The 26,771-nt window shown below is 24.8% G+C and overlaps 7 protein-coding genes across 7 annotated transcripts; 2 read left to right on the top strand and 5 right to left on the bottom strand.

The window, feature by feature from the left end:
* Nucleotides 1-289: 289 nt before the first annotated feature.
* On the bottom strand, nt 290-2,959 carry PCHAS_0702800 (protein farnesyltransferase subunit beta, putative; the record flags this gene model as incomplete). Its single annotated transcript, XM_016797587.1, has 1 exon — nt 290-2,959. One exon carries the CDS (start codon nt 2,957-2,959, stop codon nt 290-292), a length of 2,670 nt encoding a protein of 889 aa, XP_016653524.1.
* Nucleotides 2,960-3,658: 699 nt separating this feature from the next.
* On the bottom strand, nt 3,659-5,941 carry PCHAS_0702700 (conserved Plasmodium protein, unknown function; the record flags this gene model as incomplete). The annotated part of the gene is made up of 5 exons (XM_016797586.1): nt 3,659-3,730; nt 3,841-3,926; nt 4,076-4,151; nt 4,307-4,396; nt 4,658-5,941. 5 exons carry the CDS (start codon nt 5,939-5,941, stop codon nt 3,659-3,661), a joined length of 1,608 nt encoding a protein of 535 aa, XP_016653523.1.
* Nucleotides 5,942-7,398: 1,457 nt separating this feature from the next.
* On the top strand, nt 7,399-8,118 carry PCHAS_0702600 (ATP synthase subunit delta, mitochondrial, putative; the record flags this gene model as incomplete). Its single annotated transcript, XM_016797585.1, has 3 exons — nt 7,399-7,522; nt 7,633-7,933; nt 8,079-8,118. 3 exons carry the CDS (start codon nt 7,399-7,401, stop codon nt 8,116-8,118), a joined length of 465 nt encoding a protein of 154 aa, XP_016653522.1.
* Nucleotides 8,119-9,313: 1,195 nt separating this feature from the next.
* Nucleotides 9,314-15,331, top strand: PCHAS_0702500 (membrane associated erythrocyte binding-like protein, putative; the record flags this gene model as incomplete). Its single annotated transcript, XM_016797584.1, has 5 exons — nt 9,314-9,491; nt 9,619-14,817; nt 14,916-14,994; nt 15,123-15,190; nt 15,315-15,331. 5 exons carry the CDS (start codon nt 9,314-9,316, stop codon nt 15,329-15,331), a joined length of 5,541 nt encoding a protein of 1,846 aa, XP_016653521.1.
* Nucleotides 15,332-16,248: 917 nt separating this feature from the next.
* On the bottom strand, nt 16,249-16,902 carry PCHAS_0702400 (peroxisome assembly protein 22, putative; the record flags this gene model as incomplete). The annotated part of the gene is made up of 1 exon (XM_733304.2): nt 16,249-16,902. One exon carries the CDS (start codon nt 16,900-16,902, stop codon nt 16,249-16,251), a length of 654 nt encoding a protein of 217 aa, XP_738397.2.
* Nucleotides 16,903-18,275: 1,373 nt separating this feature from the next.
* Nucleotides 18,276-22,349, bottom strand: PCHAS_0702300 (serine/threonine protein kinase, putative; the record flags this gene model as incomplete). The annotated part of the gene is made up of 1 exon (XM_016797583.1): nt 18,276-22,349. The coding sequence occupies one exon, from the start codon at nt 22,347-22,349 to the stop codon at nt 18,276-18,278; it is 4,074 nt and encodes a 1,357-aa protein (XP_016653520.1).
* Nucleotides 22,350-24,726: 2,377 nt separating this feature from the next.
* Nucleotides 24,727-26,352, bottom strand: PCHAS_0702200 (fam-a protein; the record flags this gene model as incomplete). The annotated part of the gene is made up of 6 exons (XM_016797581.1): nt 24,727-24,828; nt 24,983-25,210; nt 25,303-25,433; nt 25,601-25,670; nt 25,760-26,018; nt 26,171-26,352. The coding sequence occupies 6 exons, from the start codon at nt 26,350-26,352 to the stop codon at nt 24,727-24,729; spliced, it is 972 nt and encodes a 323-aa protein (XP_016653519.1).
* Between the last annotated feature and the right edge of the window lie 419 nt (nt 26,353-26,771).

The raw sequence follows: 26,771 nt of genomic DNA, 5'->3' as shown, positions 1-26,771 counted from the left end.
CCTATTTACTGAAAATAATAATTGAAATGTTAATTGTTGATTATAAAAATTATTAAAGCTTATTTATCGGAATGGTATGTAAAAATATAATTTATCATGTATTACACAGGATACAAACTTATAATGATAAATGTTAAAACGTGGAAAAAATGAAAATGTCATATGATTACATACAACACACTAATTTTTTTTGCGTAAAAAAATTTAACATAAATAATGTAGTGTATATGTGGAATATTGTCACAAATATGCATACATATATAGTATTTTAAATTTGCGAATGTAAATATTAACAAACAAGATTTTTCAAATAGAAATATGCTCCTTTTCCAACTTTATGATTAATCTTATTTTCATTTAGTGGAAAATCGGGGGAAAAGTAGTTATAACTTTTATAAACCTTTTGAGCAGTTATATTGTATAAAATGTGTATTTTGTTTAACTTATTTATATTTTCGACGTTGTATTTGTCTTCAAAATAATGCTTATGTGTTAATAAATAATTTTCTACTAGCGCTAACCCACTTAAAGCATAGCATGTGTGATAATAATCAACTTTTTCCTTTGGTTTATCTTTCATTCCTCCCTTATTACTTTGAGAGCAGAGAAGGAGATATAGCTTTAGATAATTCATATTGAATAATGTATTTGCGTTTTCCTTCAAATCATCAATTTCAAAAGATTTAAATTCGTCTGATTTGGCATAATTAGCATTATCAATAGTCTTAACATTTTTATTAATCGATTGTTGTTTGCTTTCATTTTGCTTGAATAATTTTTTTAGTATATATATCTCATTTATTATAAAGAAGATAGATCCTATCCAAAATGAATAGCATGCGTCAACTAGCTTATTTGTTCTTCCTGTAAATGCGCCTTCTAAATTCCCTTGTCTATTAATTAACCATAACATTAATTTATTTAAATTTACCTTTTTAATTTTTCCTAATATGCATAAAGTAGCTAAAGCGCAATATGTATATCCACCATGACTTTCTTGAAATTTTTCACTTGTAAATCCTCCTTCATAATTTTGGCATGATAAAATATATTTTGCAACATTTTTTTTAATACTTTTAGTTAATATATGGCACATAGAGCATACTGATATAGCGCAGTATGTTCCCCTCATATCTATTTCTCCGTCTTTGTGTAATCTGAAAGATCCATCTTTGCATTTCAACTGAAGAATATAAGAATGCAATTTTTTTTTATCAATAAAACCTAAAAAATCGTTTTCATCATCATTCAAATATATAAAGACACATATTGCAGCATAAGTAGTTGTTATATGTGTATACTGATTTAGTCCTCCACCAAAACCATCATTTTTATTTTTAATTTTATTTAAATAATAAAAAACATTTTTTTTTATGGTACTAAATGTGTCTTTACATAGCTTTTGTTCGATTTCAAAATCGTTATATAAAATATAAATAGTATGTATGCACCAATAAAAAATCCATGGCTTGGATGCTTCCAAAAAACTTAAGCTTAAATTTTTTAAAAAATATATATCAGTACAAATTTTGAAATGCCTTTCTTTTTCTAATTGTATATTTAATATAAAAATAAATTTATTGAGCAAAACAGAAGATTTATTTAATTGAAATTCATAATTTTCAATCGTGAATGAATTTTCGTTTATCTTAATGTTTTTTAATTTTAAAATATCACTATTTTTAGCATCTATATCCATTTCAGATTTGTTTAGCATATCATTTATCAATACTTCTGCGTTTATTTTTTCATTTTCACATATTATAAGGGGTATACAATTAAGAGATTTTTTATCACATAAATCTTTTGTATGGTTAGTATTGACAAATGGTTTTCGATCACTCATTTCAGTGGTAATGACTGTTGATTTCTCTTCTAAATTTTTAGTATGAAATAATGGTTTATTTTGGGGTTGACTCTCAAGAGTATGCGAATTTTCGTCCATTTTTATTGTTTGTGCATTACAAATATCAGAATTATGAGGATTTATATCATTATCTTTCTTTTCATTGATATGATCAAACTTTAAATGATTATCGATGGAAGGAAATTTGCTCTTATCCTTTTTTAAATGTACATTATTCCCACATTTACAATGTTGAATGTAGGAGTGTATCTTATCAAATGTGTAATAACCCTTTGAAAAAAAAGAGCTTATATCTTCAATATTTTTAACATGATCAAAAATAAAGAATAATATTATGTCTGATATTTCAATTTTATTATTGTTTAAAAGCATATCAATAACTGTTGTAGAAAAGGACTTGTAATATATACTCAGAATTTCTTTTTGAGTTTTTTTTGTATCCTTTATAGATTTAGTGTTTCTATCACAATTTAAATGATAATTGAAAAGTACATCAGATAGATCATCATTATTTTCTGAGAAAGCTGATTTAATATGTTGATTTTGTTCATTTTCTTTAGTTACATTTTCGCCACTATAATTTTTAAGATTAAATGTTTCAAGTATGCTTAAATTTGGATCCCATTTGATGCCAGTATTTATATTATCATTAATTGTATTTTCTTTACTAATTATATTTATATGATTTTTTGCGTCTTCAAAATTATCGAGTTCATGTTTCATGTCATTTTCATTATGATAAGCTTCTTTTTGATTTATATTGTTTGTATTAAAGTTGAAAAAGTCTGATAGCTCTTTTTCTTTCTCTTCAGAATATAAAAAGATATCACTCGATGCTTCGGATGAACTTGAGGATATATTTATGTCAATAGTATTATCCCCATCATGTGTGTAATAGTCGCTGTTTACATCAAATATATAATTAAATAATAGCTTCAAAATATGATCTATATAATTATAAAATTTATCATCTTCAAAATCTGGAAAATAATTATCTTTGTTCTTTTCACATATAATTAATTCATATAACAACTTTATGAGGTATATATTTTTATTATATCTTAGACTGTATGTGCCATTCTGATTATCCATTTTGAATTTATTTTTGGTGGGAATATTTTATTCGTACTAAATTTTTCTCATTTAAAATACTCTTAAAATATTTTTAATATTAAATACTCACTAAAGGAGAATATAGAAAGCTTGATGGAGCAGCATATAAGTGTAGATTGCGCATATTCTTTATGAATATTTTATTATATTTATATATATGTATACTTTAAGAAGGCTTGTATGTTTTTTTCTTTGTAAGGTGTTAATATTTTTATGTTTAAATTGTTTACGAAAGTTTTAATTGTGAAAATAATAATAATCTATGGAAAAAATTATGTAAAGGTATATCCAAATGTAGCATTACAATTATTTACAGTACAAATTATAGATAAATTTTGTAAAAAAAATATTAAAAGTTGTAAAAAAAAAAAAGTGGAAGCTAATATGCAAAATATAAAATGAATTTTTAAGAATTAAAACAAAAAAATAATTTATGAAATATGATATTATTTGCAAATAAGTATATTTTCACAAAAAAAACTATTTAAAAATTAAGAATACAATATAACATAGATATAGAATATGGAATTAAAAAATGCTAGTGTAAACAAAAAAAAATTGATTTATAATTTTTTACAAGGGAATTGAAACACAAAAACAGGAATACGCATAATTTTAAAACGATTTTTATTTTAAAATATAAAATAAATGAGGTAAATTCTTCTCTTAAAAAATTGTTTAAAGAAAATTTGTTAGTACAAAAAAGGTTCCTTTTGAAATGAACTTGGAAACTTTGGCATTTTCATTAACCTATATAAATAATGGACATGAAAGTGTGTATATAAATGTAAATATACATATATATTTATATTGGTGTGCATTACATAGTATCAAATTTGAATTGGCGTTTTTGAACTTACATTAAGGTAATATTTTATAATATCGTTATTATTCGTACATAATATCGCATTATTTTGCATAGCTAGGCCAATAAGAATATCGACATCTAAAGATAAAATAAAGTTATAATGAAAAGATAATTATATAACTTTTATGTATAGCAAATAGGGTGATAGTTTTCTTTTAAAGAAATATTAAATTTGGAAATGTGTAATATTATATTTTTTTTTCCAGGTTCAATATATATGTAATTACCTTTTTCATCCATTGTTAGCATCATTAAATTAACCTTTTTATCACCAATTTTTAGTAGCCCATCCTTTTTTAATTCCTGAATAAAATACAAAAAAGGTAAAAAATGTGGAAATTTCATAATACAAACAAAATGTGTTTCTTTTAAAAATTTTACACCTATATGGAATTCTATACGAATTTCCAAATGGGTATAAGTATAGAGGTTTTTAATTATTTTAATGTCTATATTACATTGAAAATGTATAATTGAAATTCTACTTCTTCCGTAATGTTATCTTCACAAAACGGTATGTCATAGTACCACCAGTGGGGAATATATATCTGAAGAGAAAAACAAATTAAAAATTTGAGATTTATAACATGTATTATACTAGATATGCATATTCAATAAATGCAAAATTAGTGGAATATTTTTATAAATATAGGCTTGTGCGTACAGATATACTTATTATTAAGTGTATCTAGCAAAGCGGTTTAAGAAGTATTATATATAAGCATGCTTATTTATTAGGCATTTATGCACATGTATAGTGTGATATTTCACATTATTTTCTTATGTTTATTAATTATTTTTTTAATTACTATTGGTATTATCTTCTTCTGTAATAAGGACGTAACGGCATATATTAGTTTGAAAATAGATAATTCTGTTTTATATTGAATTAGATAAGAATATTGATCATTTCGCAAAGTATCGAAATTAAAATTTTTATCATCTATGTATCCATCCATTCCTGAACAAATATTTAGTGCATCTAAAACCACATATTCTTTTAATGAATTATAATCATTTAGATAAGTCCTCCAATTAATGACTGTATGATATTTACTTTTGTCTATTATGAATTTTTTTTTAATATTACTTTTTTTTTGTGTTTGATTTTGGGTATAATTAAAGTTATTTTTAGATTTGTTTTTATTTTTGATTTGAGTATATTCTGGTTCTTGTAAATTATTATAAGTTTTATTGAATGAAAATGTTTGGTTATCAGAATGATTATGTCTATTCGAGTTTTTATAAAAATACATAATTTCAAGAGAATATCTTAAAAGGATAATATCATATCCTTTTTCCACACCCAATTCATTAATATAGGATTGTTGATTAGCTTGATTTGTAAATTGGTCTACTGAAGAATTTGTGCCGTTCGTATTATGGAACATATCATTTTCATTGTTGGGATAAATTAAAAATAGAATTGAAAAATAACGTGAATCAAAAATATCGTTAATATACATCATACTTTTAATATTTTGTTTTTTTATAAAATTAATAACATTTTTTTCTCTTTGATCTAATTTATTGTCCGCAATGAACTCATTTTTATTTACTGTTATTTTTTCTATATATTTAAACAAGCTATTGTTAAAATTTAATTTGAATTCGTTTCCATTGGTATTGTTTACATTATTTGAGCATGATTGATTTGTTAGTAGTACATTACGTTTATTATACTTATGTATATTGTTAATTATAGTAGTACTATTGAGTAAGTAATAAGAGTAATTCAAAATATAATTTTGAAAATAATCTAACATTAGCTTAATATTTTCAAAATAATAAAACCATGTATAGTGATGCATACTATTTTTAATATTTTCATTAACTGTTAACTTCTCAAAGATAAAATATTCGTTTTTATTTTCTTCTTCAATAGAGCATGCTTTAGGGGCATTATTATGATTTATTCCATGATTCCCTTTATTTGAATTTTTATCTTTTCTGTGTTCTCCTGAATTGTTTGTTGAATTTTGATTTTCCTTTTTTCCTGCTTTGTCTATTCCATTATGATTGTTTCCTCTAATTGTGCTTCCTTTATCAAACTTTTGTTGTACAACTTTACCAATTGTTTTTCTTTTTGCCATTTCGAAATATATATGGTTAAGGATGTTTTATTATTACTCTTGTCGTGCTGGTGTTTGTATTAATTTATATTTTTTATATTGTTTCCAATTATTATAAGATTGAAAATACATTGTTGGCGCACACACATATATGCGTTTTTATTTGGTGTTTATATTTTTTGTGTAATTCTCTGTGAAATATTCCTTATTAATATATTGAAGAGCCACAACTAAAGGCATCTTTACATTGAAAAAAACTTGCGCAATAATATTTATATTATAAAATATAGCAGTGTTGTAATAATTTTTAATAAGATTAAAAAAAATAGTAACAAGTTTAATTGGCACTATGAGAGAGAACTATATACACAATTCGTTCGCATGAAACGAAAGTGTATATATTCACACAGATTGTTGTAAATATGAAAAGGATAGAGAAAGAAAGGTCTTATAAGTTCAAATTATAACTTATTTCTAATTACGAATATTAATTTGTGGATACTATAAAACTTGAATATAAGTCGTTATATATATTGCATATGTTTAGAGGGTGAATTTTACATTTATAAAATATTAATTTTTTCCGTATTTTCATTTTTGTGTAATTTTCTTTACAAAACATATAATTATTATATATATATATTTGTATTGCGGCGAAAATATTAGCTTGTTTTGGTACAGTATATTGAGTCTTTCGTTGTTTAAAATGCATATATTACGACTATATAAAATAAAAAAAAACTTTTTTAATAGTATATATTTATATGACAAGTGTATTTTTTGTTTTTTCTTTTATTATACAAATATCAAAATAAATATGTATATTATCTATAATGCTGGCTGGTGAAAAAAGTACAGCAACATAGTCAAAGGTTTTGATTATTAACTTAATGTAAAATATACTGTGGAATTTGAATGCAAAAAATAATTTTAATTAAAATAAAATTGTAATACGAGTGTTATGCGATTAAACAACGTTATTTTCCTCTTAATATGATCAATATTATTTCATAAATGTAGCGGAATATTTATACAGTAGTCAAAATAAAAAATAAAATGTGCATGAAGAATTTTTAACAAATTGTTATTGTTATTCCTTTTTCGAAAAATATTATAAAATTAACATGTATCTTTTTTATTTTTTATTTCTTTTATAACCTTCCTATTTTTTCAAAATAGCAAAAATATTAAAAGTATTATGTTCTGAATTCACTAAAGGGATGCACTTATGTATGACAATTTTTTCTTTGTTAAAATGCGATTAACATAAATACGGAACAAGTAAAGGAAAAGCAAATATATAACAGAAATAAAATCAAAGTTCGAATTAAAAATATAAGTAAACACATTAAGAAAAAGCCAACGAAATAAAAATATATAAAAAGAAAACTATAGAACAGTAAGGAAAATATGTATATTTAAGATTAAACTGAAGTACGAAATAATAGCACATTTAACGAAACGTAAAAATACAGAAAATGTTGAACAGGGCCCAAAAACTTTTTTTTAGTACTGCAAAAAATAGCAATTTGTATTTAACTATATCTTCGTCAAGCGAATCTATATTTAGAAACCAAGTCATCAAGAGGGCTTCAGTCCCCGGTTAGTTAATAAACATGTGAAAAGTTCTAAGTGAAAATCTTATTAAAAAATGAGAATAGCCAAAAAATAATTTGCACAAAACATATTTATCATTTTTTCCCATTTTTTAGGAATTGAAGGATATTTCACTATAACAAATAACCACAGTCCTTTAGTTACGTTATTAAGAAATGGAGTAATTACCGTCGAGTTTGATGAAAAGGAAAAAAAACAATTTTTTATTTCTGATGGGATATTTATATATAAAAAAAGTAATGACAATAGTAACAATAATAATGCTGAAATTGTAGGTATTGAAATTGTTCCATTAGAATACCTAGACAAAAACAAAACCGTTAAAGTCTTACAACAAATGTGCGCAATAAATGACACAACTGATGATAAATGGAGAAAAATTAAAACTATGATGGGGTTAAAGATCTATATATATATATGTGTGTGTGTGTATTATGCCAATTATAAATTAAGTTTAAACTATTATTTTTATGTTGTGTATGAGCCAATACTTGTAAAACCATAATTAATATATATATATTTTTTATTAATTTTTTTATAGGAAGGAGTTATGCTCCTCAATTATTCGAAACGCACCATGAAATAAATCCCGAAAACGCAAAAAAAAATATATAACAATCAAAATGTTTGCATGAGCATTTTGTATATATACTTTTAAAAAAATTATTCTAAAATAATTGTGTGTTATTTATTGTGTAGAGTCAAGACCTTTAAATGAAAAATGGAATCACACATTTTATGCATGTAGATATATTTATTATAATGATAATATATTTGCTTTCCCATAATTTTCATCATGTTCTCATTATAACATGAAAAGAGCAGCATGCATAAAATTCCATATTTTTTTTTAATCTTGTTTATGTTACCATTTATTTATTATTATATTATTTTTAACATATTAATGAATGCGAGTTATTTTTATAAAAATGTAAAACATCTAAATTAAGAACCATATAAAAAAAAATAGAACAAGTTAAAAAAAATATATAATATTATTATGCATGCATTCTTATTAGAAAGGGTTTATATGAGTAGTTTCCTTCAGTTTTACTACACAAAAAAAGACATCATAAATAGATCAATTATAGTAATTATTTTTTATAGAAATAGCTTAATATTTAAATGGTGTGCATATATTTTATTATTATTTATTTTTTTAAAATATTTTTAAAGATGAATCGCTATATATTTTAAATGATCAAAATATTTTATATAGATAATTTGTTATTATTTGCTTCATGTTGTATTTTAAAAAATGTTTTTACAGTTTATAGCATATACGAAATTTAATATTTACTTATGTTTCGTGTCTTTTTTCTTTTAAGGCATTATTTAAATATGTGTTGCTAGTATAAGAATATTTCTATATTCAGAATATGCTGGAATTTTTTAATTTTTGCTTTATTACAGATGTATATATAGTATTTACTCGTACAAATATGTAGACACATCCATGATAGCAATCATTTATTGTTCAGTTTAATATATTGTAATACTACTCCTTTTATTTTCGAATTTTAAATAACTATATTTGAAAGTGTTTTTTGAGGGGGGTTTAGTAAAATGCATTATTAAAATGAATTGTTTTTGTATTATTTGGGGTATGCCGATGCTTTTAATTTAATTTTTTTGCAGGTGTGTTCCATTTATTCAGCATCATTGTATATTATATGCATATTTTTTAATTGATAAATTCAAAAGATCAATTGAATTTATTTGTAGTTATATACTATATACATATATACATATTTTTAATTATTATAAAGTGCAAAGATGTATTACGACATTTTTGTATTTTGTATTTTTATATCCTTATGGATTCCTTCTATGCGGGCCATAGATAACCCACAAGAAGATTTTATGGACAGATTTAATATCCTAAATAACCATGTAAACATAAAATGGACGAACTCTGGATCACTAGGAAAAGGAAATTTGAAATTTGAAATTTGTAAGATAGAAAAGAAATTAGCATCAACAAATTTCATTTCATTTTTATGTAAATTATTTAAATTTATTTTTTTTTCTACACTTGAATTGTCCTTCAATATTATTTTCACACATTTACGTTCTATTAGATGATGAAGACAATATAAATTCTAAGTTAAATACTTTAGAAAATGCACAGATTTGTCCAAATAATGAAAAAGGTGAGATATATAGAGGCAGTTGCCCAAATTACGGAAAAACGTTTTCGATGAATTTGGATCAAAATGAATATAATGAAGATTTCTTAAATGAAATTAATTTGGGTTTATTAAATAAGAAATTGTCGATTGATTTGGAAATCCCAATTAATATGAGTGGGCTAGCTATGTACCAAGGTTTGTTTGCAAGTTGCCCTTATGATAAAAATCATGCTAATGATATAAAAAATGAAAAAGAGTATGATATGTGTTTTGATAAATTTTATAACAAACAACAGAACATATCTACAAGAATTAAAAAATACCCGTTAATAAGTAACTATACATATTTTGGATCACATGGGTTAGGGGGGCGATTAGGTTCTAATACTGAATATCCTTTACACAATTATAATCCAATTGAGAATTATAGAACAAAACAGATGCGATATCCTAAATTAGTCGAAACTTTGGAAGATTGTTCGATGTATTCTCATTGTATCGGACCCTGTTTTGATAAAGATTTTGATAACAAATGCTTTCGTGATTTGCCTGTGGCTTTTAATCATAAAACAAAGGAATGTATACTAATAGGAACTCATGAAGAAAAAAAAACAACAAATTGCAGCTCAGACAATTCTAGAAATAACGGTAGATGTTTTTCATCTATAAAAAAAGAAAAGGGAAAGGATTGGACATATGCATCTTCTTTTTTGCGTCCAGATTATGAAACAAAATGCCCACCGAGATATCCACTAAATAATAGCGAATTCGGTTACTTTGATTATAATACCGGAGAATGTGAGTCACCTACAAAACCACATGATAATAGTTTGATTAGCTTTAATGAATGTATTGAGAAATTGTTTAATTTTAATTATGCGAATGAGGACTCAAACCAAAAAAGGAATAATTATTTATGGGGAGTTTGGGCATTAGAAAATAAACAAAATAAACTAAGTTCAATGAATGATTTGGGAGTTTGCACATTATTAAAAGAAAGACCAACATGTGTTTTAAAAAAACAAAATCATTACTCATTCACTAATTTAACAGCAAATTATTTTGATAAGGATCAAAATATTGAATATCCAAATATCGAAAATGCCAAAATAGGGAAAAATCAAAATTCTGAATTGAGTAGAAATATAAAATATAATAATAAAGAGCTTAAAAATTTTGATATAAGTAAAGGAATGGCAATAAATGGGAATGATATTAGTGAAATAAAAGAAAATAGTAAACTCCAAACTAATAAACGCAACGAATCGAAAAAGACAAAACATGGATTATATAATTATCCGATTACTCCAATATCATATCTTCAAATACATCATAAAAGCGAATTAAAAAAAAAATATAATATGCATTTTGAAAATGGTTTCACACCTTTTCATAATACAGATGGTCCAATTAGTTATGAAGAGAATAATAGATTTAGCACTGGCGCAAATAACAAAAGAGGAGATGTATATAGAACTCAGTATATAGATTTAAATAGTAATAATAACTATAAAAAACCAGAAAATAAACCTAATCCTCAAGCCGAATATATGCAAAGGTTTGATATTGAAAAAAATCATATATATATTGATTGGAAACAAAATGGTAAATATGGAAACGATAAATTAAAATATGATATAATATCACATAAAACCGCTGATACTATTCAATCATTATTAGTTACCAACAAAGATGATATATGTCCTAATCATTATTCTCCTGGAAGAGCACAAGGAAGTTGCCCTAATTATGGTAAATCGATTGTTGTTAAAACACTTGAAATGAGTGATAAAGAGGAATATTTGAATTTAAATTTTTTAAATGAAATACATACTGGATACCTTAACAAATATATGAAATATAATGTTGAACTTCCATATGATAAAAGTGGGTTAGCTATGCATAATGGTGGTTTAACTGTGTGTCCCAGTTCTATGAATGAAGAAAATTTGTATAAAACAAAGATTGATTATAATTATGGTATGTGCAAAAGTACTATACTTAAAGAAGCGATACCGATGAAAATTTTTGATCTTAGAACTAAAAAACTTTCATATTTTGGTCTTTCTGGTTTAGGAGGGCGATTGGGATCTAATCTTTCAAAAAACAAAAATTCGTTTAAATCATATCAAAATAACATAACATTGCCAATGTTTAATCCGTCATTAATAAATAATTTACTTGATTGCTCATTATATAGTTATTGTTTAGGTCCATGCCTGGAAAATGCATATGGTAATAAATGTTTCCGTAATTTGCCAGCATATTTTAATCATGAAACAAATGAATGTATAATATTAGGAACGCATGAGCAAGAAAGAGCTGACGATTGTAGAAAGAATAAAAATGATACAAATAAACCTAATTGCCAGGAAGTTAGAAAAACGCCAATAGCAAAAGATTGGACATATGTTACATCATTTATTAGGCCAGACTATGAAGAGAAATGCCCACCAAGATATCCTCTCAAATTTAAAAGTTTTGGGAAATATGATGAAGCAACCGGAAAATGTAAAAGTCTTATAAATAAAGATTATATCATTGACGTTCCTTGGTTTGGTCCTTGTTTAGAATATATGTTCATAACGTCTACTACGATTTCACCCGAAATAAAAAAAAAAAAATATTGGGGTGTTTGGGTTGCAGACAACCCTGTTAATTCGGATAATTTGCATGATGCTAGAGGAAAATGCTATTATATAACTGAAAAACCTAATTGTGTTATTGATAAAGTAAATCATTTCTCATTTACTTCCCTCACAACAAATGGTATTGATTTTGATCAAAATATTAATCTCGAAAAACTTGACGAATTAGTGATAAATAATGATCAAGTATCTTCACATGATAGAACAAAATATAATAAGCCTATTGAAATTTCTGAATCGACTACTGTAAGAAGACATGAGAATTTCCCTGAAAATTCTAGGAACTTAAAAACTAACACTCATACACAAAATAGGAAGGGAGAAGAATTGGAAAAGGAAAGTGATTCTACAAAAAATACTGATGAATCGAGAATGAATGAACTGATAAGGAAACGTGAAGAAGCTGCAAAGAATGATGAGATAATAAGAAAATTTGAAGAAGCAAGAATAGCTGAGATGATAAGGAAGCGTAAAGAATCTAGAAAGAATTCTGAGGATAAGAAGGCCGAAGAAGAACGAAAAATAGTTGAGGAAGCTAAAAAAGCCGAAGAAACCCACAAAAGAATTGAAGCTGCAAAGAAAGCAGAAGAGGAAAGAAAAAGAGTTGAAGCTGCAAAGAAAGCAGAAGAGGAAAGAAAAAGAGTTGAAGCTGCAAAGAAAGCAGAAGAGGAAATAAAAAAAGCTGAAGCTGCAAAGAAAGCAGAAGAGAGAAAAAAAAAAGCAGAAGAGAGGAAAAAAAAAATAGAAGTGAGGAAAAAAAAAATAGAAGAGAGAAAAAAAAAAACTGAAGAGAGAGAAAAAAAAGCTGAAGCTGCAAAGAAAGCAGAGGAAGAAAGAAAAAGAGTTGAAGAAGCTAAGAAAGCAGAAGAGGAACGAAAAAAAGTGGAAGAAGCGAAAAAGGCCGAAGAGGAACGAAAAAAAGTTGAAGAAGCTAAAAAGGCCGAGGAAGAACGAAAAAGAGTTGAAGCTGCAAAGAAAGCAGAAGAAGAACGAAAAAGGGTTGAAGCTGCAAAGAAAGCAGAGGAAGAGCGAAAAAGGGTTGAAGCTGCAAAAAAAGCAGAGGAAGAGCGAAAAAGGGTTGAAGCTGCAAAAAAAGCAGAGGAAGAGCGAAAACGAGCCGAAGCGGTAAAGAAAGCAGAAGAGGAAAAAAAAAGGGTTGAAGCTGCAAAGAAGGCAGAGGAAGAAAGAAAAAGACGTGAAAAAGCTAAGAAAGCCGAAGAGGAAAAAAAAAGACGTGAAAAAGCTAAGAAAGCCGAAGAGGAAAGAAAAAAAGCCGAAGCTGCAAAGAAAGTCGAGGAAGAACGAAAACGAGCCGAAGCGGTAAAGAAAGCAGAAGAAGAACGAAAAAGAGTTGAAGCTGCAAAGAAGGCAGAAGAGGAAAGAAAGAGAGTGGAAGCTGAAAAGAAAGCCGAGGACGAACGAAAAAGAGTTGAAGCTGCAAAGAAAGCAGAAGAGGAAAGAAAGAGAGTTGAAGCTGAAAAGAAAGCGGAAGAAGAACGAAAAAGAGTTGAAGAAGCTAAAAAGGCCGAGGAAGAACGAAAAAGAGTTGAAGCTGCAAAGAAAGCCGAGGACGAACGAAAAAGGGTTGAAGCTGAAAAGAAAGCAGAAGAGGAACGAAAAAAAGTTGAAGAAGCTAAGAAAGCAGAAGAAGAACGAAAAAGGGGTGAAGCAGTAAAGAAGGCAGAAGAGGAAAGAAAAAGAGCTGAAGAAGCTAAGAAAGCAGAAGAAGAACGAAAAAGGGTTGAAGCTGAAAAGAAAGCAGAAGAGGAACGAAAAAGAGTTGAAGCTGAAAAGAAAGCGGAAGAGGAACGAAAAAAAGTTGAAGCTGAAAAGAAAGCGGAAGAGGAACGAAAAAAAGTTGAAGCTGAAAAGAAAGCGGAAGAGGAACGAAAAAAAGTTGAAGCTGAAAAGAAAGCGGAAGAGGAACGAAAAAAAGTTGAAGAAGCTAAGAAAGCAGAAGAAGAACGAAAAAGGGTTGAAGCTGAAAAGAAAGCAGAAGAGGAACGAAAAAGAGTTGAAGCTGAAAAGAAAGCGGAAGAGGAACGAAAAAAAGTTGAAGCTGAAAAGAAAGCGGAAGAGGAACGAAAAAAAGTTGAAGAAGCTAAGAAAGCAGAAGAAGAGCGAAAAAAAGACAGCAATCTTGCTGAAATAAAAATTTCGAATACCAATCATGAAACGCGCCATATTGATGATAATAGTTCTAAAAAATTAGATGAAGCAGAGTATAAATCAAGAAATATTAATAACACACGGAATAAAATCATAAGCATGTCAAAGGAAAATATGTGCGTTAACGATATTTCATCAAAATATTGTGACTATATGAAAGACAAAATATCATCTGGAAGTTGTTCGGATAATAAAAGGAAACAATTATGCTGCTCAATATCAGATTATTGCTTAAAATATTTTGATTATAATTCAAATAAATATTATGATTGTACAAAGAGGGAATTTTCAGATCCTTCATATAAATGCTTTAATAACGAGGAACATTCAAGTATGTAAAAATCATAAATAAAAAGTTGTATATTATATACCAAACTAATTCCATATTAAAATGCTATAATATCTTTTTTAAGTTACTTTCTTTTATAGAAACGGTTTATTTTGCTGGGGCGGGAATAATAATGTCCATCCTGTTTGCCATATGTTTCAAAATTATAGGAAAGAATTGGTAAGAACAAACCATAAAAAATTATATATGTTATTTTTATTTCTTTTAAAACTTTCAAACAAAATTTTTAATAATAATATGAGTTGCTAATCCTGTATATTTTAAAACATGTATTATTATTTTTATAGGTTTAAGGAAGTTGCTTTTGACGAAATTGTTGAAGATTATGATAAAGTCTATACGTTAGCTATGATATGTAATAATATTTCAAAAAATAATTTAATAACTTGTTAGCTTTTTATATTTAAAATTTATTCAATTAAATTCTGTGTATTGAAAAATATATGTATATATATTTTTTTACTTTAATCCCTTTTTAGCTAACGAACAAATATAGGAATTGACCCCACTATATTCCCCAATTAGACAGATGACGGCGTATTATATATTTTAGAATAATAAATATAAGAATACGTAAGTTTATACAGCATATTGTATACAAACATATATATTTATGCGTATTCGAAGCAATATATATACACATTCTAAATGAATTATAAAATATTATGCAATTTTAAATTAAATATAAAATGCTATATTATTAATAATATGATTGTGTGTAGCTATAAGCTGTTTAATTTGTGTTGTTTTATATTTAGCATGATTGCTATAATGATTTTTTATTCTATTAATTTTTTATTTTAACTTCATTCAATAACTTATGTTTAGTTATATGAAAACCATAAATATTTTTTACTTTAAATGAATGTTATTAATAGAAAGGAACTATTAATAGAATAAGCAACGTCAACGATAGAAAAACGAAAAATGAAAAAATGGTGTAATATGATTTCTTTAATATATAATTTGATACCAAATACAAAAATAAATTTAAAATCTTCTTCATATGGCAAACTTTTTTAGCTATGCTAATTTGTCTTATTATTTTTATTCTATTTTTTTCTTATGTATTAATTTTAATTAATAATTTTTGCTATATATGCATAAAAATACAGAAACATATAATGTATGATTAGATAAAACTTTAAAAAAAAATGAAGGCGAAAAAAAATTAAAAATATACAAAAATACATATATATTTATACCTTTTATATATTTTCATGTAACTATACGAAAAAAATATATATACAATAACAATAACGATAGCATCCTTAATATATTAAGTTCATATAAATGAAATGCATATATATATGCCAAGATAGTATTTATAATTATAAATTAAATTTGTTATATATTGTTGTACAAGTGTTTTGGGTTATTATCTATAAGGATAATATATACAAATATTTAAGACTAATTTATGCCTTCTACGGTTGCAACAGCACAAATAACTTGAGTAAACGCTTGTAAAGATGTGAATGCATTGGAATTACCACCGGTATTTGTATTTCCATATATCTGAACAAGATTTGGAATTTTACCTGTTAGAGTTTTTATTACAATTTCGTCATTATCCACATGAGTAAGTGGACGCAATTGGCGTATCATTGATGCTCTTCCATTTGAAGTTGAACAAAACATCAAACGATGTTCTTTTAAACCCTTATCAAATAACCCGGTTTTTTTTAAGAGATTAATTATATTTGTTTCTTGTGTATCATTTGAAACTTGTGCAACTACAAAGACTTCTGAAATTGAACATAATTTGATTAATGGTTCTATAACGTTTTCAAGTATGTGTGCATTGTTACCAATCATCTTCAAAACGATATCATTTAAGCATAGTGAAATAATAGGCCTACTATACTCACTTTTATTGGTAGTTTTTCTTCCAAACTCATTATTATCTATAAATCGTCTTTTAAACATTCTAAAAAATATAACATAAAACGTAATTATCATACCAACTAATAAGATTGGCTGGAGAATTGAAGCGTTATGATCTTCGCCATTTTCGTATGATTTATATTTTCTACAATCTTGTCCATTTGTGCACTTTTTAGGCATTTTAATATAAATTCCACTTAAAAAAACATATACAAAAAATGATATGTAAATGGATAAATATTTAGGTAGTAAGATCAAAGGTGTGATGAAATATGTATATTAAGTATTTGAAAATTACTATTATAAAGCTGCATGTATATAATATATATTTTTTTAAATATAAATTTTAAAGAAAAAGTCGAAACATATGTATATATAATACAGTATACATAAATTTATATTTTTAAAAAAAAGAAAAAAAAACGATTTGCTTTTTTGAAAAAGTAAAAAAATCCTGTAAAATTATCTTATATAATTTTAGTGCATCACTAGGATTATAATTACATACATATTATATAAGGATAAAGGACATGTGATTTGTTGATTTCTTTTATTTTTTTTTTTGGAAATTACATTTTTAAAATATTTTATCATTTAAAAGTTTATTATATGGTATTGAAGAGGTTATATATTGTTCGTGAAAATATTAATTAAAGATATATACTTATTATGCATACATTTATTAATATGCTATATTTAGATGGAGAATAATTCATCAAATAATTTTTCTATATAAAAATATCATTTAAATGTTGCGAAATTTTTTTTTTATTATTCGACTATTTAAATTAATTATGTGTATATAAAAATTGTTTCTTTTATATTTTTAAAAAATGGAAAATTGCAAAAAAAAATTAATATAATATTTATCGTCCATTTTGATAATATCTATAATTTTTATATACCACTCTTACGATATAGTATAAGTTTTATTATTTAGTTTTCACCATTGGCCATATATAAGTTCTTCTCATAAAAAAAAAAAATTATATTTCTAATGATTGCAAAACCTCACACAAAAATAAGCTTTAGTGTAGTTATATTTAAATAAAAAAATATATATTACTATTCATTTCTTTTAAGCAATAGATTTGGGAATTAATGGGGTACGTTCCCCACAAAAAAAAAGTACCAATCGAGAAATATCAATAGATCGATAAAATAAATTTTAAAAGATTTAATAATATAACTAAACGAAAATTAAAACATAGGAACTATATGCATTTACAGTAGAAATGTTCATCCGTCAAAAATTTTATTGGCTTGGCATGCTGAGAAAATGCGTATATTATATTAAATTAAAAGACATTTTTAAGTTTTATTTTTACATATTTTGACCAATCAAAATTGCATATATAATATATATATTTGTCGAGATACACACATGTGATACATACTATAGTGGTTATCATAAATAGTGTATTGCAATAAAGGACATGTGCATATATACATATTGTGTTTAAAAAAAATCATTAAAAATAAAATATATATACATATGAAATGGTAATAACACATAATTCAAATTTTTAATTAATGTATTAAGAATAAAATCATTAAGGTATGTTAAAATAATTAAAAATCGGGTAGCTTAGGGCTTCTTCTATCGATGGTCGGGATTCATGATCAAAATTTAGTAAGTATTCTATATAATTTAAAGTTATTTTTGATATATGTTGATTAATTTTGGGGTATGATAAACCTCGCTTCATTTTATTAACTAATAACTCTTTTGAACACTTTTCAAGGTAATTAAATTGAAAAGGTCTTTCACAAAAAATCATTTCATAAAGAATGCACCCCAATGACCATATATCAATTTTATCTGTTATAAGTAAATTTCTTTTGGGTTTTAAGCATTCAGGGGGTTGGTAATATAAAGTTCCACCACCATTATAATATTGATAAGTATCAGGTAGAATTAACTTAGCTAATCCAAAGTCAGATATTTTTATTATTCCATCCTTTATAAGAAGATTAGCTGGTTTTAAATCGCAATGATGAACCTTACCTGTAGGTAAATTTTTCATATATAATAATCCAAGTAATATTTGTTTAATCCATGATAATGCTAATAGTTCATTAATTGGGCCATGATATTTAATATATTTATCTAAATCAACATCACATAACTCCATACCAACTAACAAATTAGTTGCGGATCCAAAAACAAAGAAAAATTCTAATTTTACAATGAAGATGTGTCTATGACAATGTATATGTATATTTATTTCATTTTCTGCTCTTTGAATTATTTTATTTTTGATTTCATTTGTCATACTTGGTTCAATCTTATGAATTTTTGCCGCATACATTTCTAAATTTATGGAATCAAAAACTTCCCATACTTCAGCAAAACCTCCTCGCCCTATTAAGTTCATCATTCTTATGTTCATTTTTAATGGGTTATAAAATGAAAATTCCGAATTCTCTTGAAAATTAAAATGATCTAATCGTTTTTCAAGTATAGCTCTTTTTTTATCTAAATTAAGTTTCATACTGAATAATTCGGTATTTAAAAATTGGATATTTTTTTTCAAATACTTTTTTAAATTGATGTCGATGTCTCCTTTTGTTAGCAATGATAAAAGCGACAAGAAAAATTTTAATGTGTGTTCAGTTGCCCGACAATTAGAAAAATGGGTTCCGTCTCTAAATGTATCTCTGCTTGGTGGTAAAATAGATCTATTATGACTTTTCTTTTTTAACATTGTCAACCATGACAATTCAGATTCCTCTTCATTTTCATTTAAAATGGCATTATAATTTTTGACTGATTTAGAAAAAAAACTATATGGATATTGCTCAAATACTTTATAAAATATTTCATTATTTATTTTTTCTTGTTTTTCATTAGCAAAAGTGAATTTTTTTTTTTCACATATTGATCTAATTATATCTGTTTCTAGTTCGTATCCACATTCAATGACGGGATCGTCTCGTTCGAATTTATGTTTAGTTTTGGGATTTATTTGCCTTTTGTCTTCATAGCTATTTGATTTTTTAAAGTGAGATTCTTTTATATTTTTGTTTGTGTCAATACAGCCGTTTATTTGGCTCGTATTTTGGTGACTACAATGTTGGGTTACAGGATCGCTATCATTGGTTGTAACCGATTTGTCAATACTTTTATTTTCATCTATTTGTGCGCAATTTTGTTTTTTATCAAAATCATATTTCGGTACAAAATTCTTTTCATTATTTTTTTCATTTGATGTATCGGTTTGTATTTTTTTAATTTTGCATTTATAATATTCATTTGTATTGTAGTTATTCTCATTTTGTGGTTTATTTTGTCCTATATATTTTTGGCAATTGAGCATATTATTATTATCAATTATTTGGCAATCACTATTATTTGTTTTTTTGTCACTTGTAATTAATACTGAATCTTTTATATTGCATGACGAATTGTTATCGTTATTTTCAGGATTATTACTAGAAGTTATTTGCCCATTTATATTGTAATTATTATTTTCGTCTTTTCTTTGGTTACAATCCATATTGAATTTACAATTATCCAAAAATTGTTTATTTTTTTTATAATTTCCTTGATTATTACTTGAATTAGTTGCATCATGTTTTGACATATCGATATCTTTTTTTTTATAATTAAAATTTCTAATATCATGATATGCATGTTTATCTAAATTTCGTTTACTTAAAATTGTATAAAAGTTTATGGGCTCTTTAGAAAAGTTTTCTAACAATTTTCCATATTCAGTAGTATCTAATGTATTTTCATCACTTTGGTCTATTTTATAGAAATATCCATATTTTGATTGTTCATGGTTTAACAATAATCTGTTAACGGATCTTTCTAATTGCTTTTCTTTTAATATTGATTCTAAAATTAGATATTTTAAGGAACTAATCTTCTCTTCTATTTCATCACATTGAGTTTTGTTTTTATCTAAATAATTCAAATCGTTTTGAAACAAATCGTAAAATTCTTGACTTTTTTCGTGTTCCTCTTTTTTTTTAAATAATTGTATTAAATTTTTAAAATCGACAGAAGATATATTTTTATTACGAAAATAAGTATTAATCATATTCGTATAAAATTTCTTAACATTTTCGTCTTTCATATTTTCCACAAAGACGGAAAACATTTTGAGCACATCATTTATTAAATTTTCAAGATTTACTTTGTTAGTTAATTCTTGGTTCAGTCTTTTTATTATTAATCGATTTTGTATCTTAGACATTAATTCAACAATAATTAGATGGTTTCTTTGTTTTCTTATCTTTTCTAATCGAAAGTTTGGAATAATAAACTTTTTAAATCGTTTTACAAATTCAATTTTATCCCTATATGACTTAAAAGTTTTTTTGTCTATAATTTTTTTGAAATCATTAGTTGGCCTTTTTAAATCTTCTAAATTTTTTTTTAACTTTTTCATGATATCTAAATTTTTATAATAACCTTTTAAATCAAAAATAATGTAACATTTAGCATTGTTTATATATATTTCGTATTCGTTTATTAAATCATAAAATGTGTGTATACTTTGTTTGGTTGACCCATCATTATTTAAGCTATTTCCTTCTTCATCATCTTCTTCCTCACATTCATCAATTTCCTCTTCGTCACCTTTTTTTAATTTTTTGCAACCCGAAACTTTATCGTATTTCCTTTTTACACTATTATTATAGTTGCCTTTCGTTTTTTTAGTATTAGTTTTGATATTACTTTCTGCATTAGTGGAAATGCTAAAACTTCGTCGTGGTTTTTTTTCTTTTCTACAATCATATTTTATTTCCTTATCATCGATAGTATTAACACTTTCATTACTATGTTTTTTTGTGGTACTATTGCTATCTTGTTTGATGCTATTAAGACTATCATCTAATTCACCTTTATCACAAGCTTCATTATATATTTTTGTTTCATTATTACTGCTTAAATCAGCATCATCATTTTTGCATGATGAATTAGTTGCTATTGTTAAATCATCTTTAGAAATGAGATTATCTTCTTTTGAATCGCATTCGATTTTTGATATTTGTGTGATAGAAGGTACCGAATTTCTTTTAGCAAAATAATGTTCGATTTGGTGTTCATTTTTTTTAGGATTTTTTTCTACTTTCCGATTTATTTTAACAATATTTTTAAAATTAGACTCTTTTATTTTAATAAAGCATGGATTATATAAACTATTAATTTTGATGTCTGGTTTTTTAACAAAAAATTTATTGACCTTTTCATCAAAGTTATAAACTTTAAATTCAAAATTGATTCCTGGTATTATTAATAATTGATTAAGTGTGTCAACAAAAATTAATGGGTTTGTTCTTAAATAATCCATGTAATTTTCATTTATATACTTTTCTCTGAATTTACTTTTTTGTTTTAATAAAAATAAAAAAGTGTTTTGATTAATGCCTGTATTATTGTAACAGTTGTTATCATCATAAGAATACAGAAGCTTTAACTTTTGAAAGGTGTCCAAATTTTTATAAATTATTCCATTCATATAATGTAATAAATCATTTATTTCTGTGAAGTTGGTTTTTAATTCATATTTAAAGATTTGATCAATTTTAGGCATCTCATTTTCCTTAGCCAATATATTTTTCAGATTGCTTATTCTTTGTTTTAAGAAATTTGAGGGGTCATTTTCTGTCATTTTTCATTTTATATTTCCTCCTTTATATTGTTTTATCCTTTATTATTTAAATGGTGAGAAGGCTTCATAAATTAAATATCTCCTTTTTGAAAAAGCGAAGAGGAAAAGAGGAAAAAATATATTAATATAATGGTTCTCAAAATAAAAAAGGGAATGATTTAAATGATGTATTTTAACAAAAATGTTTATTTGTATTAAATTTTACACTGTTTTAAAATGAAAAAAAATTATGCTTAAAATTATAATTTAAAAAAAATGGCATTAAATGGAACATATGAGGATTTATTTTATTATCAAAAGGATACAAATATTGATATACAACTGTGTGTAAAATTAATATGGCTCAAATAATAAATTATACATTTTATATTTTTTTTCTTAAGTTTTTACATATATTTTTATAAAAAAAAATTATTTTTTTATCTTGCAAAATAATTTTATGCGGACAAATTTTGTATCATAAAATGTGTAAGGAGCATAAGAAAAAAAAAGAAAAAAAATTACATTCATACTGCATCATATATAATATACAAAATTTTCAAGGTTTTAAATGTATATTTTGTTCGTCTCTTCATTTTTAAAAATTATTCTTTATATGATTAATGCTTTATGTAAGATTTAATCTTAACAAATACACACAATACATAGATAGATAATCACACAAACATAAATATATGTGTACCAAGAATATAATTCTCGGTTATACATATAAATTTGCAATTATATTTAATAATATATGTTAAAATTTCCCAAATCCAATTTTTTGTTTGAAAAATCAATTATTACACCTAAGCCCATTATACTGTTTTATACTAGGATTCAAACGAGAGTTGGCAGTGGATTGAATTATTTAGAATTTGATATAATATTGATTTGCCTATGCAACTTATTAAGTATTGTAATAATAAAAAATAAAAATGCAATAAATATTTATGCATACTTATTAATATTATTATATAATTTAGTAGCATTTAAGATTAAAAAATTAATAATAAAATAAGCATATCTATGAAAAAATGTATAGGCCCAAAACTGTTTTGTAAGGTGTAACAAAAAAAGACAAACCTTATTAATGAATTTATTTATGAGAGTATAACAAAAATATGTGCATATCGTTAAAATACACAATAAAGAAACTCAAAATGTGGAAAAAATATTTAAATGGCGTAATATCATTGTATTAGTCTTTTATATAATATGTATAAATCGGTGATGTATACTTTTCTGAAATTTTATGAATATTTTTTTGTATATATGCAAAATATAATTGGCATTTAAAGTATTATAGAAAAAAGCTAATTTAATTTGATTGTATATAATGTATAATTAATTCATGCTCAGAGCATAAATAATAGAATTATAGTTATAAATGCTTTAAATTACATAAACTACATGAAAAATAAAGGAAATCAATGATATTTCCTATTTGAGGTATGATAACTCAGTTGTATGATAATATAAGAAATATGATACTATAAAAACAAAGCATACATGTATATTCCTTTTATTGACTTTAAGTGGGCAAATAGACATATTTAAATTTATTCATGCATACATGTATTTAAGACATTATTTTAAATAATGCCTAAAAATAATATAAACGAACAACATCTCTAGACATAAAGTGAATACATTGAAAATAAAAATGATTTATATATGTATAAGTAAAAAGCTATAAAAAGCATATATATCACGATTTCTTTAAATTGCAATTTGTATGAAAATAAAAGCATTATAAAATTTTGCGTATGCCATTTTTTGCCTATAAATTTTGTATGTAATATGATAAGCATTTGATTTGCTTTATAATTAATGAATTAAAAAGGTTGTAAATTAGTTTTATCAATATAATGCTTATGGTTGTTATATAAATAAATTATACGTTTTTTAAAATTTTTATATTAGTATTCATTATTTGGGTCTCGGAAACCCTTTCAAAGGTCCCATTCAAAAGAAAAAAAAAGAGAGATGGAAAAAAGCATTCATATTTGACCCAGATAAAGGCGATAAATATACTTTAAGACATTTTTATATTCGGAAATAACAAACTTTTATCAAAATTTTAAGTTTAATAATAATAATTAAAGTGCACAAAACAATAAAAACATAAAATTATATATTTTTAACAAAAAAAAGTAGAAAACATGAATATAAAGAAAGTAATACAGAAAATGCATTTCATAAATTATAATAGATGTAGAAAATCCTTATATTAAAGGAGATGAACATATTATATATAAACTACCTTTCTTAACAAAAAAAAATATATTTTGTGGTGTAAACTAAAATAGATACCATCCATAAAAATAAATTAAATTTATCAATATATATATTGAAGTATTAAACTGATAAAAAAACTATTATACGGAATATGCATTTAGCTCTTCGCAAATATTTCGGCTAAGCGGAGGTAAAATGCTATGTTTGATGCTTTAGCTTTTTTAATATAGTAACGTTGGGAAGATTTGCTATCATCCATCTACAAAAAAAAATGAGTAAAATAAATATTCCAATTTGAAGAGGTGTATGTCATATATTATAAATATGTATGTTTATAAAGCGGACACATTTTTGGCAAATGCTAAAATGAGTATAAAAAATAAATGATGGAATAAAATTATTATATTGCTTACAGCATTAACATAAGTAATATTGATGTAATTTTGCTCTTTTTTAATGAAAAACCCAGATAAGTTAAACGTTTTTTTAGGCTTTTCTTTAATATTCGATTCAGAAGAATTGCTAATATTTGATAATGCTTTTCTTTCCAAGTCTTTGTTTTTATAAGTTTTTTTATCGGAACAGTTGATTTCATTCATATTTGCTGAAGCCAAGACAATTACTGTTGTGTCTTCTGATTCCTACAAAATGAATAAAAAAAATTTTGTATAAAATATGATGTAATACGGAAAACACAATTTCTATGGGGAAAAAGACAATTTTATTTCCTTACGTCAATTTTTGAGGCTAAAGAATAAACACATTCATGGGTTTGGTGAGCAGGGTCTAAGTTTTGTTGGGTAGGGCTTATGATTTGTTGTTCTATCATTAGTAAATTGGGACTGTATATACGGGCAACTTTTCCTAAAAAATAATAATTTTGCATAGATACAAATTAAAATATTATGAAATTTAATATAAAGAAAGGTAATAAACAACAACATAGGCATTGATAATAACCAAACAATAAGCGTCTAATAAAGAATGATAATCATATATTAAATTTATTAACTATTAATTTTTCTATATACCGCTAATAAAGGAATCGTTGGAATCATTGGGGCCATAAGGATTCCATAGTTTGTTTACTATACCATTATACTAATGAAACCAAAAAACGTAAAAATGTATAATAATTTTTTTAACTTAATTAATTTTAAACTTAAAAAATATTGTTCGATAATTCATACCTTATTGGGATTTCGGATTATAAGATTAAGTTTTTCGATGTTTGTATTTCCATGCTTCTTAGAATATATCAATGCATCTTTATCGTATTTGTGCTGTAATTTGTAGTTGTCTTCATTTGTAGCATGGTATCGTAAAATTGATACAGCATCGTTAATAATTTCTGTTGTTTTTCTAATTTCTTCAGGATTGGTACATATTATGGAGGCGGGTTGTTCATGTATTTCATTCAAACGTTTATTAGCCAAAATGGATCTATTTCTAATATATAAAAAAAGAAAAATATTTATAAAGCATCATTTGGGGTTTCCAATGTTATGCATGTGTGCATTTCCACAATATAATATTCTCATAATGAGACGTGTAATCCATAGTTATATTAAATGTGAATATATATTGGCATATTTTCTTACTCAATATTGTCTGCTGATTCTTTGGCTAGAGTAGCGTTGAGTAAAGTGGTTTTGCGTAAACTATCATTGTTCGAAGTATTCCTTCTTCGAACAGTATTACGTGGTATATCATTGACTATAATATATTCATTTGCAAAGACCTTATTACTCACATATATGAGCAGGATTAAAAGAAAAAACATAATATTGCTATATCCTTTGTTATTTGGGGACATGATAAATAATACATTAAAAAATATATTAGTATTTTTTTTAAAAATTAAAAATTAAAAACAAAAAAGACATTCAAGAAAGATAAACAAACTAATATTATTAAAGATATATAATGATATTTAAACGATAAATTTATATAATTGTTTAGTGTGCATACTATTTATAGATTTATAAATTTTATATTTAAATAGTTCGACTATATAGCAACATCAATAGCCGAAACGTTCATAAATAATGAATGTTAAAAATCAGCATTATTTGTAATTTATTAATATAATATATATAATAATTAAAATTATTTATTTTTATATATTATAATATTTTAATATGTTGAATTATGAATACACATGTTTTGTATTTTTATAGTTCATTAACTAAAATTTATAAA

Source organism: Plasmodium chabaudi (assembly GCF_900002335.3).
Source record: "Plasmodium chabaudi chabaudi strain AS genome assembly, chromosome: 7".
In the NCBI taxonomy this organism is placed as follows: Eukaryota; Apicomplexa; class Aconoidasida; order Haemosporida; family Plasmodiidae; genus Plasmodium; species Plasmodium chabaudi.
The sequence above is the reverse complement of the archived record's forward strand: the minus strand, read 5'-3'. Positions and strand labels throughout refer to the sequence as shown.